We start from the raw sequence: 16,613 nt of genomic DNA, 5'->3' as shown, positions 1-16,613 counted from the left end.
CTATGGACTGAATGTTTCTGTTCCCCCAAAAATCCGTATGTTAAAGCCCTAACCCCACAATGGTATTTGGAGGTGAAACCACTGGAAAGTAATTACATGTAGATGAGGTCATGAGGGTGGGGCCCTCACAATGAGATTAGTACCCTTATAAGAAGAGGAAGAGACACCAGAGCTCTCTCTACACCACATGAGGACACAGCGAGAAGATGGCCATTGATAAGCCAGGAAAAGAGCTCTCACCAAAACCCAACCATGCTGGCACCCCAATCCTGGACTTCCCAGCCTCCAGATATGTGAGAAATAAATACTGGTTGTTTCAGCCACCCAGTCTGTGGTATTTTACAGCAGCCCAAGGGGAGTAAGACACACAATTTTTTTGCCCTTGAAAAAATAATGTGAAAGTCACTCCTATACTTGATTATGGGAACACACAGTTTTCCAAGCCCTGGTTATGAACAACACTAACAATAATATGGCCAGTAATAACTGTCTCAGGCACCCAGCTCTGGGGGGAGCTTCACACGCATTATTTGACTCACTTGTCACAACCATCCTAAGAGGCTCCCACTATTACCACCTACTTTTTACAGGGAAGGACTTGAAGCTGAGAGAGACATGGATTCATTTGGCCAAGGTCACAGGGCAGTACATGGAGCAGCTGGGATTGAAACCTCAGAGAACTTTTAATTTAGCTACAGTAGTTAAGTATCAGTGTGTGTGCCTCCACAGAACCTCCAAGGTAGGTGTCGATAACTGATGGCCAACTGCAGAGGCCACGTGGGCAGATTTTTAACAGAAAGAAGTGCAGTGACTACTCATAAGGCCCTCCTGGTGCTGCTGGCTGTGGTGTGAAGGTGCTGTGGGGAGAACACAGCCAGTCCTTCTCCTTCCTCCTCTCACTCCAGAAGCGAGGAGCACTCCTTCCCTCTGACCCCAGCATGCCTGCGAGAAAGCCTTCACTGCGGCTAACTCCTGACCTAGGCAGGAAAGAATCAGGCACTATGGATTTCAATTTATAACTCTTCGGTAATTGAGGGAGCAAGAATGAATTTAAAGAAAACTCGCTAGGTCTAATCCAACTGGCTTTCCCAGAAATAGAAGTGTATCTGTGGAATCTGTTTCTGTATTATCTCATTGATTTTTCAATGTTCCCAGTATACTGGGCACAGACTGCAAACTGGGGCATACGCTTGTGCAAGTTTTCTTCCTCGAGGGAGCTGTTTCCTACACTGTGTCAAGTTATAAATTTGGAGCTGTAAGGCACTGCAATATTAGGATTGTTTTGTTTTCTTGCAGAGCTCATTAACCACTGGCAATTAGCACTGTATCACTGCACAAAGTGGCATCATTTGGCAAGTTCTGTATCCACTACTATGAATGTGATGATACAATTTAAACTTCACGTGCCATCTGCTGTCAGGAAAAGATAAAGTAGGATGAAGAGGCTCTTTAGCCATTTCTTACTTTCCTAGCTACTGGAGGCTTAATTAAAACAAAAATGACAATGCACAACACTCACCACTCCTCTTTTGGGGAAAGGCCATCTTGGCTTTTTGGATTCTGGTGGGTGAAATTAAAGAAGATATATTAGTACTTTGAGTAACTACTGACAGATCAATGGAGTGCTTTACAAAACCTGCTTTTCAAATGAGCCAAACAGAATTTGTCCTGCTTTAATTCTCCTTCTCTTGAGAATGCACAGGATGAATATTTATATTTATGCAGATGAATAAACGAAGCGATGTTCCACCTGAAAGGCTGGTGTACTATTGCTACCTTACGGTGATATTGTCCTGTTTCAGCCTCCTTTCCCCCCCATCATTCAAGGAGAAATCTATGAAATGCAATAAAATGTTGAGTATTCTTTTAAGACAGAGTCACAGGACTTTAGGGCTGAAAGGACTTTATTTTTATACTGGAAACCACCCCACATATGCAACTTCAACAGCCCGACCAAACTTGAGACTCAGAGACTGCACTGGCCTGATAATCCCCAGGTGTGGTTGAGTGTAGATTCCTGAAATAGGGGCACATCAACCCATGTCACCAATCTTTAGGTTGGGGGCTTATTATCTCTATTGGCCACCATCCACATACTCCTTAGGAGTTGCTTTAAATGGAAAAGGAAGTCATTTTTCAGTTAACACATTCTTTTGACGATCAGGAAGTAAAGAGATCAGATTGTGGATGCTTGATTTTTATGTCATTTGCATCAATCTCTAGTGCGACCTAGAAAAACGTGGGAATCATCTCTTAGGTTTTGGTGAGATGTTCTGATAACTCAGTACACAAAATGGATGTTTTAAAGGTTCATCTCTGTTTCTACTAGTTGATCGGGAGACTGCATAATACTTCCATCCGATGAAAGCAATGACCTGAGCAGCATTTACTAACAAAATCAGTGTGCTTGAGGGACTTTTCCCATTGGAACCCTGGAATCCAACCGATTATCCTGCTCATTCTGACCACCTTTTTGACCTTTCTAAAGGGGAGATTAGGTGGAACCTCCCTCAGAGACAAAATCTGCTTCACCTCTCTTAGGCTTCAAATGCCTGGTGGTAAATTATTATGTACAATTTGAACTGCAATCATTGGGGTCTCTTGTCTTAGCAAATTTCTCTCCTCTGCTTTTCTAACTTTAGGGGTAATTTTAGGGCCATGGGAAATCTTCACAAGTATTCAGAAGAAAATTTAAAGGTATCTCTATTGAATCCATAATCTTTTATTATCTTTATTAAATATTAAGTTTTGCTGAATCAGAATCTATATTTCAACAATATCTCTAGGTGACTCATATTCACATCAGAGCTTGAGAAGCACTGCCTTAGACCGTGATGGGGACATGAGAACTCTATTCTAACCTCCTAGAGAAGAGGGCATGAAGGGATATGGTGAAGAATGTTGCACATCTTTTATTGCGTGGTATCTACTGTGATGCCAGGCACACATGCCTAGCAGAGAACTTAACAAAGACCATGCAGCAATTATGACCTTGTTCCTTAGCATGCTGTTTCTCAAACTTTAGCTGGTATCAGAATCACCTGGGGAAGCTTATTAAAAAACATATTGCTGGGTCCCACCCCCAGAGTTTCTAATTCAGAAGGTGTGGCATGGGATCCCAGAATTTCCCAGGCAATGCTGAAGCTGTTAGTCTGGGACCGGTATCTGAGAAGTACTGCTTTAGTTTTTAACCAGTTTAGAGCATTTGCAAAGCATCACAGAACATGGACTAACCTCTTAAGGTTATGCTGTGTTTAGAACTAGCTCTAATTTCTAGGGGCCTGTCCTTGAGTAGATCATTTAATTCCCTCTTGGTTCATTCATTTGGGCATTTGGATTGCTGTGTCATATAGGACAGTAGATGTGAAAGGGCTCTATAAAGAGTGAAGAGCTATCCAAAGGTTAGTTATGCTCTATTCACTGGTGGCTTCTGACTTCCACACACCGAAGACTACAGCTGCCTGTGTAATGGGTGGTTGATGCAGGCTGGTGGAGCGTATACAGGGTTAGGAGTCAGGAGTCTCTGACACAGACCAGCTGGCACCATGGCTAGGCCACTTCTCCTTTCTGGGTCTCACTGGGCACATATGTGAATGAGGAAAGAGCTTGGTGGTTTTCCATGTGTGTTGTCACGGGCTATCCTGGGCTTCTAGGGATGCCTTGGAGGTGAGTCTTTGGGACCTGCCCCATTTTCAAGCACTACAACTCCACCTGGATCTGTTTTATAGACTGGATTTCCAAGTAAGGATCCTTTTGTAAAAAGAGCTCTGCTAAGAACAAAACCAGTTTAAAAACTACCAGGATGGATGATGATCTTGAAGTCTCCTTTTGGCTCTCAAAGGCTACCGTCAGAATCATGGGAACGTGTCCTGAACACCGCAATTGTTCTTGTCTTTCACAACTGAGTTCAAAATGCAGATTTACCCCTAAGGCCGCCTCTCTCTAATCTGCTCTAACAGTCATCTGCTGTCACTGGGCCCGCTGCCCAGTGGTTAGAAGATACCAGTGTGAGGTTGAAGGCCAGAACAGGGTGGGGGGTGGCATTACAGCAATGACAGCGCCGCCGCCCACCAGCCCAGAGAGGGTATTCTGCTCCAGGATGGTGACCGTCACTGGTGTAACCTGTTCCAGGTCCTAGATGTGGGGTATGTTATTTGACAAGAGGACCTTTTGAGGAAAGGTCTATAGCTTATCCATCCCTTATCCATCTCTGTAAGTGGAATGCCCAATGCCAAGAGCGGTATTCAGCTGGTTCCAGTAACTCATGGCTGATGCTTGTGATGCAGGTGAGACATCTCTTCTAATGTGTCAGTGCCCATGTTCTACTAGTCATTAAATACTCTGAAAATACCCTTTGCTTATTATAACACCCATCCCATAGCAGGTATGTAACATAAGTATGCTGAACGGACAGGACCTGAATTCAGCAGCAGAAGCGGGTGGCAGCTCCATCTGACACCAGAAGGTCCCCGGGGAGCACCTCAAGTCCAGGTTAAGTTGAGCACCACAGAACTCCTCCTGTGCTCGTAGAATCTGTGTTTAAGAGATGGAAGGAGAGAGCTTACAGCTTACATGCCCGTGCATGGGCACTCGGAAGTGACTGTTGGCCGCCGGATTAACGCCTGCTTTTTCAGGAGGCCACTCCAGGCTCCAGGCATGGAGGTCTGTGATGACCCACACACCGCCCCATGTTTGACACCTTTTTGAGCCTTATGGACTGTTTATGATTTTGACTAATCCAAAGCAGAATAGCTCGCCTGGAAGTCAACATAAACACACTGGATATGTTCTGACTCAGGAGGACACTAGGAGAAAGCCCTTAAATACAAGAGTCTTTGCAAATTATGAACATGGCCTCAGAGGGAACAGGATGCATGGGCATGGCCATGGCCACGACACCCCTAGATATTGGAGGCCGGTTGTTTAAAGACAGCCCTTTTGTTTTTCCTAGAGAAAAATGAGGACTGTTGTTGGAAAAGCTTAGCAAACAGGCCTATCTACCTTCTCCTTTCTTCTACCCTATTTCATGAAACTTCCTGTCTGTTGGATGTTCAGAAAATAAATGCTTGACATCAGACACAGTGGGGAGTAGCTCCAAAGCCAATGGACATTTGCTCTGTGATCACTAAGGAACAAAATGGGTAAGGAGTGATTGCATCGAATTGTAAGGATTTTCAGAGCTTCCCCATAATAGCTGTTCGGATATTCCTTTAGTCTCTTCTGAGAATGAGAGATACAAATCCTTCTATTTACTGACCAATGTAACGTCTAAATTCTCTTTTCATCAACAAATAGTTTAGCATATAGGTTACTTTACATACAAAGGAATTTTGTAAGTCTGACTTAGTCCCTCCTGGCTTCAGATAAACACATTTTTAAAGCGTCCACAGAAGCCTTCCATAATCTGGCCCAGTTACCTTCCTAATATTCTTTACTTTGCAATTTATCCTTGGGAAACAGGGAATGGATTGTAATTTCCCACACAAAATGTTTCACATGGCAGTGACTTAGCTGGGAATGCTCTGCCCTCTCTGAACCTAACTCCTATTCATCCCATGAGATTTAGGGCCATGGATTATCTAAGTAACTTTACAGGAATTACTTAGATAAAATCAGGCTCAGATTTATTCAATAAGCTGCATTTCATAGCATTTTAAAACCTGTTTTGACTTGCCTTTCTCTCTTTTTTTTAATTGGGGAATTTTAGAGTAATGTTGCAGGCACTGCTAGCTGCCCAGCCAGCATGCATGCTATCCACTTTTATTATTATCAAAAACCTGCTTTGTTGGGGATGGCATGTACCGAGTTAATGCACCGACAAGCCCTGACTCCCCTGCAGCTAGCAGAGGACGTGTGACACAAATCTGGCCAACAAGATTTAAATGGAAGTTGCAGGGTGTGGCTTCTGGGAAAAAATTTTCAAAGGGGACAGAGGTGGCTAGTTTTTTCCTTTCACCTTTTGCCCTTTGCCCTTCTTGTTGTCATGAATATGGCTTGATACCTAAAAGTATACCTGTGATCTTGCAAAGATAACAGCAGGACAGGAAAACAGAAGGAGCCTGGCAGGATGCCGACATCTGTCCTGGCCTGGGCTCTGGTTATAAGAGAAACACTCTTTATTTGCTTAGGTTGTTCTAGTTTGGTTGTTACAGGCAGACAAATGCTGTCTTAACTGACACAGATCTCCTTATCGCGGACTTCCTTCTCCAAGAATGTCATCTTTCAGCATTCTGCACTCTTATTTGACTTTTTCACCATCTATTTATGATGAGGTTTGTAACAAAATCATTAGAGTTACAACTTCTCACAACTCTCCCTTTCTTGTTATTTGCCAACCCGATGTCCATGGTGGTTATGAGGATAGAGGGGGCTGAATTAGGTGGGAGTTGGAAAAGTTGCAGTAATTCGAATGAGAAATACAATTCTAGTTTTTGCATTTTGCAAACAGGACATTGGAACTGATACATAATGAATTAACAGTATACAAATCCAGCCAGGAATTTTCACAGTGCTATGAAAAGATATTAGATAACATAAACTTCTTCTTGGGAGCCCCAAGAAGTCCCCTGAAAAGAAATATCAGGGCTTCCCTGGTGGCGCAGTGGTTGAAAGTCCGCCTGCCGATGCAGGGGATGTGGGTTCGTGCCCCGGTCCGGGAGGATCCCACGTGCCGCGGAGCGGCTGGGCCTGTGAGCCGTGGTCGCTGAGCCTGTGCATCTGGAGCCTGTGCTCCACAACGGGAGAGGCCACAGCAGTGAGAGGCCCGCGTACCACAAAAAAAAAAAAAAAAAAAAAAAAGAAAGAAAGAAATATTAGAAGCTTCCCTGTAAACTTTATACTTCTCTTGATAAAGACCCTGGAACTATACAATGAGATTTGGTGTTTATGGGGATAGAGGGGATTGGGAAAAGTACAGTAATTTGAATGAGAAATGTAAGCTAGGAAAACTTTGGGAAAAAAGTTTACTCTTTTGAGCTTCAACTCTAGATGGTACACAATCTGATAACTATTATGAATTTGGCATGAGTCTATAAGCTATCTTTATATTCCCTGGGGACCTCAGAGAGGACATAACTAATGGTGGAGTAGAAGAATTAGTCTTCCCCGGCCTCCTCTAGGCTGGTTTATATGTTTCTCTTCCATGCTTCTACAGTTCTCTGGAGAAGTGGTTAAGAATGTGGAGTCAAATTGCCTGGATTTTAATCTTAGCTGTGTGACCTTGATTGAGCAAGTAACCTCTCTGGCCCTGACTGCCATCTGTGAAATATAGACAATCATCATACCTACTTCTTGTGTGAGGATCAACTGACCAACATGAAGTGCTTAGATCCATGTCTGGAATTTAGTAAGCTGTCAATAAATGTGATTATGTCGGTTGTTGAATATATTATAATATCATGTTCTATTTATGTGTCTGTTTATTCCACTAGACTGCTTACCTCCTTCCTTGCAAGAAGCATGTCTTATAATTTGTGTTGGTGGGTGCCCGTTTAATACTCAATCCATTGTTACTGATGAACACGAACGAATAAAAGACTCTTCTGATGTTGTTCTCCCTCAAGGAAAGTATCTTACTTTATAAGGTAGTTTTGCAGATTCATGTCTTATCTCTTCTCCTTGTATCCTAAGTTCCTACCTCTTGGTCTAAATCCCTGTGTTTAGTAAGGGCTCAATAAATATTTGTTCAGTAAATGAATAATAACCAAACCGGTACACACTGAGTCATCCATTGCTCTACTTTCCTGACGTGATCTCCTGCAGAATGGGTACTCCACTAATAGCTAGCTACTCAATGTTCTTTAAACTCACCCTGCACTTCATGCCTCCATGCCTTGGCTCAGGTAGTTTCCATCTGGCTGCCTATCTCCACTGAGCCTGACACACTCATATTCATCTCTGAATTCCCACTTAGATGATCTCCCTCCAGAAGTCATTTCTGATCTGCTCAGAGTGTCAATTCTCTCCCTCCCTACTCCCACCTTGCCTCTTTATAATGATTTCACTGAAGGTTCATGCTGTGTCTTATATATCATAGAGTCTAAGCACCAAGTATAGAACCTGACATAGAATAGGTAATCGAATAAGCTTGTTGAATGAATAACTATGTTGACCTATAGAATGATACCCAGATAGTTCTCAAATGAATTTGCTTTTCCATTCTGGATCATAATTGTATAATTATATGCATATACAATACACAAAGTGCAATTTGAGTCCCCACCCCACAGCTTTTAAAGGTGATTAAGTTACCCCTATCCATTTCTTCCTTGTCTGGGCTACCCTGTGACATAAGGCATCCATTTGGGAGCACACAGGGCAGGTTTTGGAGTTCAATGTGCACATATGGAGCATGGGGAAGACAGCTAGCTTGCATAGTGCTTGAGCCATGACCTTGGCTTTGTTGCCTTGGTGTTCAAAACCCAGTGATGCTCATTCTGGAAAGGGGGGCATGCCCCTGGGAGGGCGTAACAGAAGCTCTGATGACATTCTTATGTTTATCAGAAGAGGGCACTGGTTAATAAAAATATCAACAATTACAGTTATAACCAGAGACTTAGGAAAGCAACAGGAAAACATCTGCACATACTAACATGAAGAGACATGAACTGGTACAGAAAACCTGCCCTTGCATCACCCATGCCTGGCAGCAGACTAGATTTCTGGGCACTCTGCACAGGATCCCATGCCTGTGAGCCAGGGTTGCTCATCATTGGATTAGTGATATTAATGCAAATAGTTGCAATGAATTCAGAATGACTTTGCATTTAGGTCTCTTGGGGGGAGGGGTGTTGGTGGTTCCAAATTGGTATTTTATTTTTGCTATTCTAAAAGGACTGCTTCACATAAGACATGGCATGCACACAGGGTCACTGTATCCAGTTCTGGATTGATTATCCACTGGAAGCAATCACTGTAATAAATTCAGACTTTTTATCGCCCTCCCCCAAACAAAATGGTTATGTGCATGGGGTCATGGCATCCTGTGTGAAGAGGGTGGGGAAGAGAATTTTTTGGTACCTAATTTTCTCAGAGGGAGATTACACTAAAGAATGAGCTGATAATAACTGTAAAATGTTTGGGGTGTGGCTGGCAGGCCACTGTCACTATGTAACTACAGTATAGCTTCTTGCTACCCTGTATTTCTTTGAAAAAAGTACACTAAACAAACATCCATGGGAAACACTTTTTTTGTTTGTTTGTTTTTGGTTCAATGCTTGGCTGTTCTGGTTCTTTGTTTCAGGACAAAATTCTGGACCCAGGAGGTTGTATAACTAACTGGGTGCCTGACCCAGACTTCGCAGCCCTCCGGGGCTTGCCAGCCACCCCACTCCCCACAAACCCAAACACAACCACACTTTCACTAACCCTGAGCTGCGCTGCCCCAGGCCAGTCAGATCTGAAGGGACTAGTCCCACGGTTGCTGGAATAATCTTGTCTCCTTTCTGGTACCAGAATTTCTCCTTTTTCTGTCTTCTGCTGAAGATCCGAAGGTCCACGGTGTGGGACGGGACGGCAACAATTTAGAGAATCCAGAGAATGCTCCCCCCCTCGGTGGAGCAGGCCACACACACTCACGCGTCACACTCAGGAATGAGCTTGTGCTCACGTGTTGGTGCCAGAAAAGTTTCTGGCGGGGGAAATGTGTCTCCCAGTAGATCTCAAATACATACACTTTGTAAAGAACAGATTGGTCACGGTGAATATTATTCTAACTTAAAATCAGCTGGCACTTCCTGAGCATGGGCTCTCACTAGACATTCTGTTAAGAGCTTTACATGCATTATCATATTGATTTTCACAAGTACTCATGAAGTGGAAATTTCTGTTCTCATTATAGAGCTGAGGAAACTGAAGCTTAGAAGGACAGGAACTCACTTAAGGTCTCATTGTTAGTGAACAACAGAGCAAGAATTCAATTCAAATACCCAAGTCTGACTCCAAGAAGACTTGTAAATGGAAGGAGAGAAAAGGATACTACAAACCATTTCAAAGCACTAAGCGCTTTTAAAAATTGATATAATGGTGGCTATTACTTTAAATAAAAGAGGGTGTGTAGTGGGTTGAATGGAAACCCCTGCCCTCCGCCCCAACATATGTTCATCTCTTCACTCCTGGAGCCTGTGAATGTGATATTATTAGTAAAAGGAGTCTTTGCAGATGTATTGAAATAAAAGATCTCGAGATGAGGTTATTCTGGATTATCTGAGTGTGCTGTAAGTCCCATGATCTGCGTACTTGTAAGAGATACTCAGAGAAGAGACACAAATAGGAGAGAAGGTCACGTGAAGACAGAGGCAGAGATTAAAGTAATGCAGCCATAGCCCAGGAATGCCTGCATGAAGAAGCAAGGAAAGGTCCTCTCCTACAGCTTTGAGAGGGAGGGTGGCTCTGCTTTTGGACTTGTGGCTCCCAGAATTCTCAGAGCATAAATTTCTGTTGTTTTTAAGCCACCAGTTAGTAGTAATTTATTACGACAGCCACAGGAGACAAGTGAAGGGGGCAATGCAACTGAATGGCAAGGGCACCTGACTTAGGACTGTGATTCCCAACTCCGACCTTCCTTACGTGTGACCTTGGCACTTCACTTCCCAGGGCCTCAGTTTCCTTATGTGGAAAACAACTTTGAGTGAGACCCTTTCCATCCCTCATGATCTATGAATCGAGGGTTTAGGTTTTCTCTTATCTTCCCCGCCAGTGGGTGGGGAGGTAATTATGTGATGACCTTTATCTTGGCAGAAATGTTTGAAATGTTTGAAGATGAATAATTAAAACTCCTCCTTCAGAATATGACAAATATATCATTTGCATTTTTAAAAAAAACAGATTCCTTGGGTTTAACACACACACACCACACTATGTATAAGATAAATAACCAGCAAGGACCTATTGTATAGCACAGGGAACTCTACTCTATATTCTGTGATAACCTATATGAGAAGAGGATCTGAAAAAGGATGAATATATGTATATGTATAATTGAATCACTTTGCTGTACACCTGAAACTAACAAAATATTGTAAATCAACTATACTCCAATAAAATTTTTTTAAAAATGCAAGAAATAAAAAAAAAGATTCCTTCTGTACAGGGGGCTTAAGCCAAGGAATACTGGGCTCTAATTCCCAGGTGCAAATTTTAAAGGAAAATAACAAAGATACTAGAGAATATGGGGAGGGAGGTTTGCAACTGCCCTATAGTGATATGTGTGTCTTAATGGAGTAAAAATCTTATTGAAGGTACTAGTGTTTGGATAAGGCACAGCCTAATCCTTCCCCTCTGCTGTGAATGTTGCCCAATGGTTTTTTTTTACCTTAATAAAAAGTACAATTGAGTTTTTTACTCTAATATTTTTTCAATTTCACTGTTGTAGACTGACAATAGTATAACTCAAAGGTTTTTTTATCAGGCAAGCTTATCAGGCCTCATTCCTTGTCTGATAGTGAAATTCATGGTAAATGTACCTTTCCCAGCAGGCGGTTTTCCAGTAACTGTGTCACTAGAAAAAGTATGTGTTCTATTTTAGGAATCACAGTATTCTACCCTATGGTAGAGATATAGTGCAAATGGGAATGCTTGCTTATAACTGAGTTAATTATACAGGAAGAGCCAATTAAGAAACAGTAACAATCTTTAAAAAAAAAAAATCCCTTTTAAGAAATAATCAGTAGTGGCGGAGAAAAGATGGTGGTGGAAGAGTAAGATGCGGAGATCACCTTCCTCCCCACAAATACATCAGAAATACATCTACACGTGGAACTGCTCCTATAGAACACCCACTGAACGCTGGCAGAAGACCTCAGACCTCCCAAAAGGCAAGAAACTCCCCACGTACCTGGGTAGGGCAAAAGAAAAAAGAATAAACAGAGACAAAAGAATAGGGATGGAACCTGCACCAGTGGGAGGGAGTGGTGAAGGAGGAAAGGTTTCTACACACTAGAAGCCCCTTCGTGGGCGGAGACTGCAGATGGCGGACGGGGGGAGCTTCGGTGACGCAGAGGAGAGGGCAGCCACAGGGGTGCAGAGGGCAAAGCTGAGAGATTCCCGCACAGAGGATCGGTGCCGACCAGCACTCACCAACCCGAGAGGCTTGTCTGCTCACCCGCTGGGAAGGGCGGGGGCTGGGAGCTGAGGTTCAGGCTTCCATCGGAAGCCAGGAGAGGACTGGGGTTGGCGGGGTGAACACAGCCTGAAGGGGATAGTGCACCACGGCTGGCCGGGAGGGAGACTGGGAAAAGTCTGGAGCTGCCGAAGAGGCAAGAGACTTTTTCTTCCTTCTTTGCTTCCTGGGGCGTGAGGAGAGGGGATTAAGCGCGCCGTGTAAAGGAGCTCCAGAAATGGGCGCGTGTAAAGGAGCTCCAGAAATGGGCGCGAGCCGAGGCTATCGGCGCAGACACCAGAGACGGGCGTGGGATGCTAAGGCTGCTGCTGCCGCCTCCAAGAAGCCTGTGTGGGAGCACAGGTCACTCTCCACACTGCCCCTCCCAGGAGCCTGTGCAGCCCGCCACTGCCAGGGTCCCGGGATCCAGGGACAGCTTCCCTGGGAGAGTGCGCGGCGCACCTCAGGCTGGTGCAGCGTCACGCCGACCTCTGCTGCCACAGGCTCGCCCCACATCTGTACCCCTCCCTCCCCCCAGCCTGAGTGAGCCAGAGCCCCCGAATCAGCTGCTCCTTTAACCCCGTCCTGTCTGAGCGAAGAGCAGATGCCCTTGGACGACCTACGCGCAGAGGCGGGGCCAAGTCCAAAGCTGAACCCCAGGAGCTGTGCGAACAAAGAGGAGAGGGGGAGGTCTCTCCCAGCAGCCTCAGAAGCAGTGGATTAAAGCTCCACAATCAGCTTGAAGTGCCCTGCATCTGTTGCAAACCTGAATAGATGGCGAATCATCCCAAGTTGAGGAGGTGGACTTTGGGAGCAAGATACATTATTTTCCCCTTTTTTTCTTTTTGTGAGTGTGTATGTGTGTGCTGCTGTGTGAGATTTTGGCTGTACAGCTTTGTTTTCACCATTTGTCCTAGGGTTCTGACCATCCCCTTTATTTTAAAAATTTTTATTCTTAATAATTTTTTTTATTTTAATTACTTTTTTATCCTACTATATTTTAGCTTTTCTTTCTTTCTTCCTTCCTTCCTCCCTTTCTTCCTCCCTTCCTTTCTTCCTGTCTTCCTTTTCCTTCCTCCCTTTCTTCCTCCATTCCTCCCTCCCTTCCTTTCTTCCTCCCTCCCTTTCTTTCTTCCTCCCTTCCTTTCTTCCTTCCTTCATTTCTTCCTTTCATCCTTCCTTCCTTTCTTCATCTCTTCTTCCTTCCTTCATCTCTTCCTTCCTTCCTTTCTTTCTTTCCTTTCCATTTCTTCTCCCTTTTATTCTGAGCCGTGTGGATTAAAGGCTCTTGGTGCCCCATCCAGGCGTCAGGGCTGTGTCTCTGAGGTGGGAGAACCAACTTCAGGACACTGGTCCACAAGACACCTCCAGGCTCCACATAATATCAAACGGCAAAAATCTCCCAGAGATCTCCATCTCAACACCAAGACCCAGCTTCACGCAACGACCAGCAACCTAAAGTGCTGGACACCCTATGCCCAACAAATAGCAAGACAGGACTACAGCCCCATCCATTAGCAGAGAGGCTGCCTGAAATCATAATAAGGCTACCAACATCCCCAAACACACCACCAGACATGGATCTGCCCATCAGAAAGACAAGATCCAGCTTCATCCACCAGAACATAGGCACTAGTCCTCCCAACCAGGAAACCTACTCAACCCACTGAACCAACCTTAGCCACTGGGGACAGACACCAAAAACAACAGGAACTACGAACCAGCAGGCTGCAAAAAGGAGACCCCAAAGCAAAATGAAAAGACAGAGAAACACACAGAAGAGGAAGGAGCAAGGTAAAAATGCACCAGACGTAACTAATGAAGAGGAAATAGGCAGTCGACCTGAAAAAGAATTCAAAATAATGACAGTAAAGATGATCCAAAATCTTGGAAATAGAATAGACAAAATGCAAGAAACATTTAACAAGAACCTAGAAGAAATAAGTAGGAAGCAAGCAACGATGAGCAACAAAATAAATGAAATTAAAAATACTCTAGATGGGATCAATAGCAGAATAACTGAGGCAGAAAAAAGGATAAGTGACCTGGAAGATAAAATGGTGGAAATAACTACTGCAGAGCAGAACAAAGAAAAAAGAATGAAAAGAACCGAGGACAGTCTCAGAGACCTCTGGGACAACATTAAATGCACCAACATTCGAATTATAGGGGTCCCAGAAGAAGAAGAGAAAAAGAAAGGGACTGAGAAAATATTTGAAGAGATTATAGTTGAAAACTTCCCTAATATGGGAAAGGAAATAGTCAATCAAGTCCAGGAAGGACAGAGAGTCCCATACAGGATAAATCCAAGGAGAAACATGCCAAGACACATATTAATCAAACTATCAAAAATTAAATACAAAGAAAACATATTAAAAGCAGCAATGGAAAAATAACACACAAGGGAATCCCCATAAGGTTAACAGCTGATCTTTCAGCAGAAACTCTGCAAGCCAGAAGGGAGTGGCAGGACATATTTAAAGTGATGAAGGAGAAAAACCGACAACCAAGATTACTCTACCCAGCAAGGATCTCATTCAGATTTGATGGAGAAATTGAAACCTTTATAGACAAGCAAAAGCTGAGAGAGTTCAGCACCACCAAACCAGCTTTACAACAAATGCTAAAGGAACTTCTCTAGGCAGGAAACATAAGAGAAGGGAAAGACCTACAAGAACAAACCCGAAACAATTAAGTAAATGGGAACAGGAACATACATAACGACAATTACCTTAAATGTAAATGGATTAGATGCTCCCACCAAAAGACATAGACTGGCTGAATGGATACAAAAACAAGACCCATATGTATGCTGTCTACAAGAGACCCACTTCAGACCTAGGGACACATACAGACTGAAAGTGAGGGGATGGAAAAAGATATTACATGCAAATGGAAATCAGAAGAAAGCTGTAGTAGCAATTCTCATATCAGACAAAATAGACTTTAAAATAAGAAGTATTACAAGAGACAAAGGACACTACATAATGATCTTGGGATCAATCCATGAAGATGATATAACAATTGTAAATATTTATGCACCCACATAGGAGCACCTCAATACATAAGGCAAATACTAACAGCCACAAAAGGGGAAATCAACAGTAACACAATCATAGTAGGGGACTTAAACACCCCACTTTCACCAATGGACAGATCATCCAAAATGAAAATAAATAAGGAAACACAAGCTTTAAATGATACATTAAACAAGATGGACTTAATTGATATTTAGAGGAAATTCCACCCAAAAACAACAGAATACACATTTTTCTCAAGTGCTCACGGAACACTCTCCAGGATAGATCATATCTTGGGTCACAAATCCAGCCTTGGTAAATTTAAGAAAATTGAAATCGTATCAAGTATCTTTTCCGACCACAACGCTATGAGACTAGATATCAATTACAGGAAAAGATCTGTAAAAAATACAAACACATGGAGGCTAAACAATACACTACTTAATAACGAAGTGATCCATGAAGAAATCAAAGAGGAAATCAAAAAATACTTAGAAGCAAATGACAATGGAGACACAATGACCCAAAACCTATGGAATGCAGCAAAAGCAGTTCTAAGAGGGAAGTTTAGAGCAATACAGTCCTACCTTAAGAAACAAGAAACATCTCGAATGTACAACCTAACTTAGCGCCTAAAGCAATTAGAGAAAGAAGAACAAAAAAACCCCGAAATTTAGCAGAAGGAAAAAAATCATAAAGATCAGATCAGAAATAAATGAAAAAGAAATGAAGGAAACAACAGCAAATATCATTAAAACTAAAAGCTGGTTCTTTGAGAAGATAAACAAAATTGATAAACCATTAGCCAGACTCATCAAGAAAAAAAGGGAAAGGACTCAAATCAATAGAATTAGAAATGAAAAAGGAGACATAACAATGGACACTGCAGAAACACAAAAGATTATTAGAGATTACTACAAGCAACTGTATGCCAATAAAATGGACAACCTAGAAGAAATGGACAAATTCTTAGAAATGCACAACCTGCCGAGACTGAACCAGGAAGAAATATAAAATATGAACAGACCAATCACAAGCACTGAAATTCAAACTGTGATTAAAAATCTTCCAACAAACAAAAGCCGAGGACCAGATGGCTTTACAGGCGAATTCTATCAAACATTTAGAGAAGAGCTAACACCTATCCTTCCCAAACTCTTCCAAAAGATAGCAGAGGGAGGAACACTCCCAAACTCATTCTATGAGGCCACCATCACCCTGATACCAAAACCAGATAAAGACGTCACAAAGAAAGAAAACTACAGGCCAATATCACTGATGAACATAGATGCAAAAATCCTCAACAAAATACTAGCAAACAGATTTCAACAACAAACAATCATACCCCACAATCAAGTGGAGTTTACTGCAGGAATGCAAGGATTCTTCAATATACACAAATCAATCAACGTGAGAATCCTAAGGATGCTACCAGAAAACTACTGGAACTAATCAATGAATTTGGTATAGTAGCAGGATACAAAATTAATGCACAG

The 16,613-nt window shown here is 42.8% G+C and overlaps 1 protein-coding gene across 1 annotated transcript in view; it reads right to left on the bottom strand.

Annotated features, from left to right (window-relative positions):
* PLEKHG7 (pleckstrin homology and RhoGEF domain containing G7) overlaps positions 1–16,613 on the bottom strand; it is an 81,954-nt gene that overhangs the window by 58,324 nt on the left and 7,017 nt on the right. The window contains 4 exon segments of the mRNA XM_059082466.2: positions 1,520–1,560; positions 4,418–4,447; positions 4,450–4,492; positions 4,494–4,533. Coding sequence (XP_058938449.2) covers positions 1,520–1,560; positions 4,418–4,447; positions 4,450–4,492; positions 4,494–4,533 — 154 coding nt within the window.

The sequence above is a fragment of the Kogia breviceps genome, chromosome 12 (assembly GCF_026419965.1).
Source record: "Kogia breviceps isolate mKogBre1 chromosome 12, mKogBre1 haplotype 1, whole genome shotgun sequence".
In the NCBI taxonomy this organism is placed as follows: domain Eukaryota; kingdom Metazoa; phylum Chordata; class Mammalia; order Artiodactyla; family Physeteridae; genus Kogia; species Kogia breviceps.
Note: the sequence above shows the minus strand (reverse complement) of the source record. Positions and strands in the feature narration are given on the sequence as shown.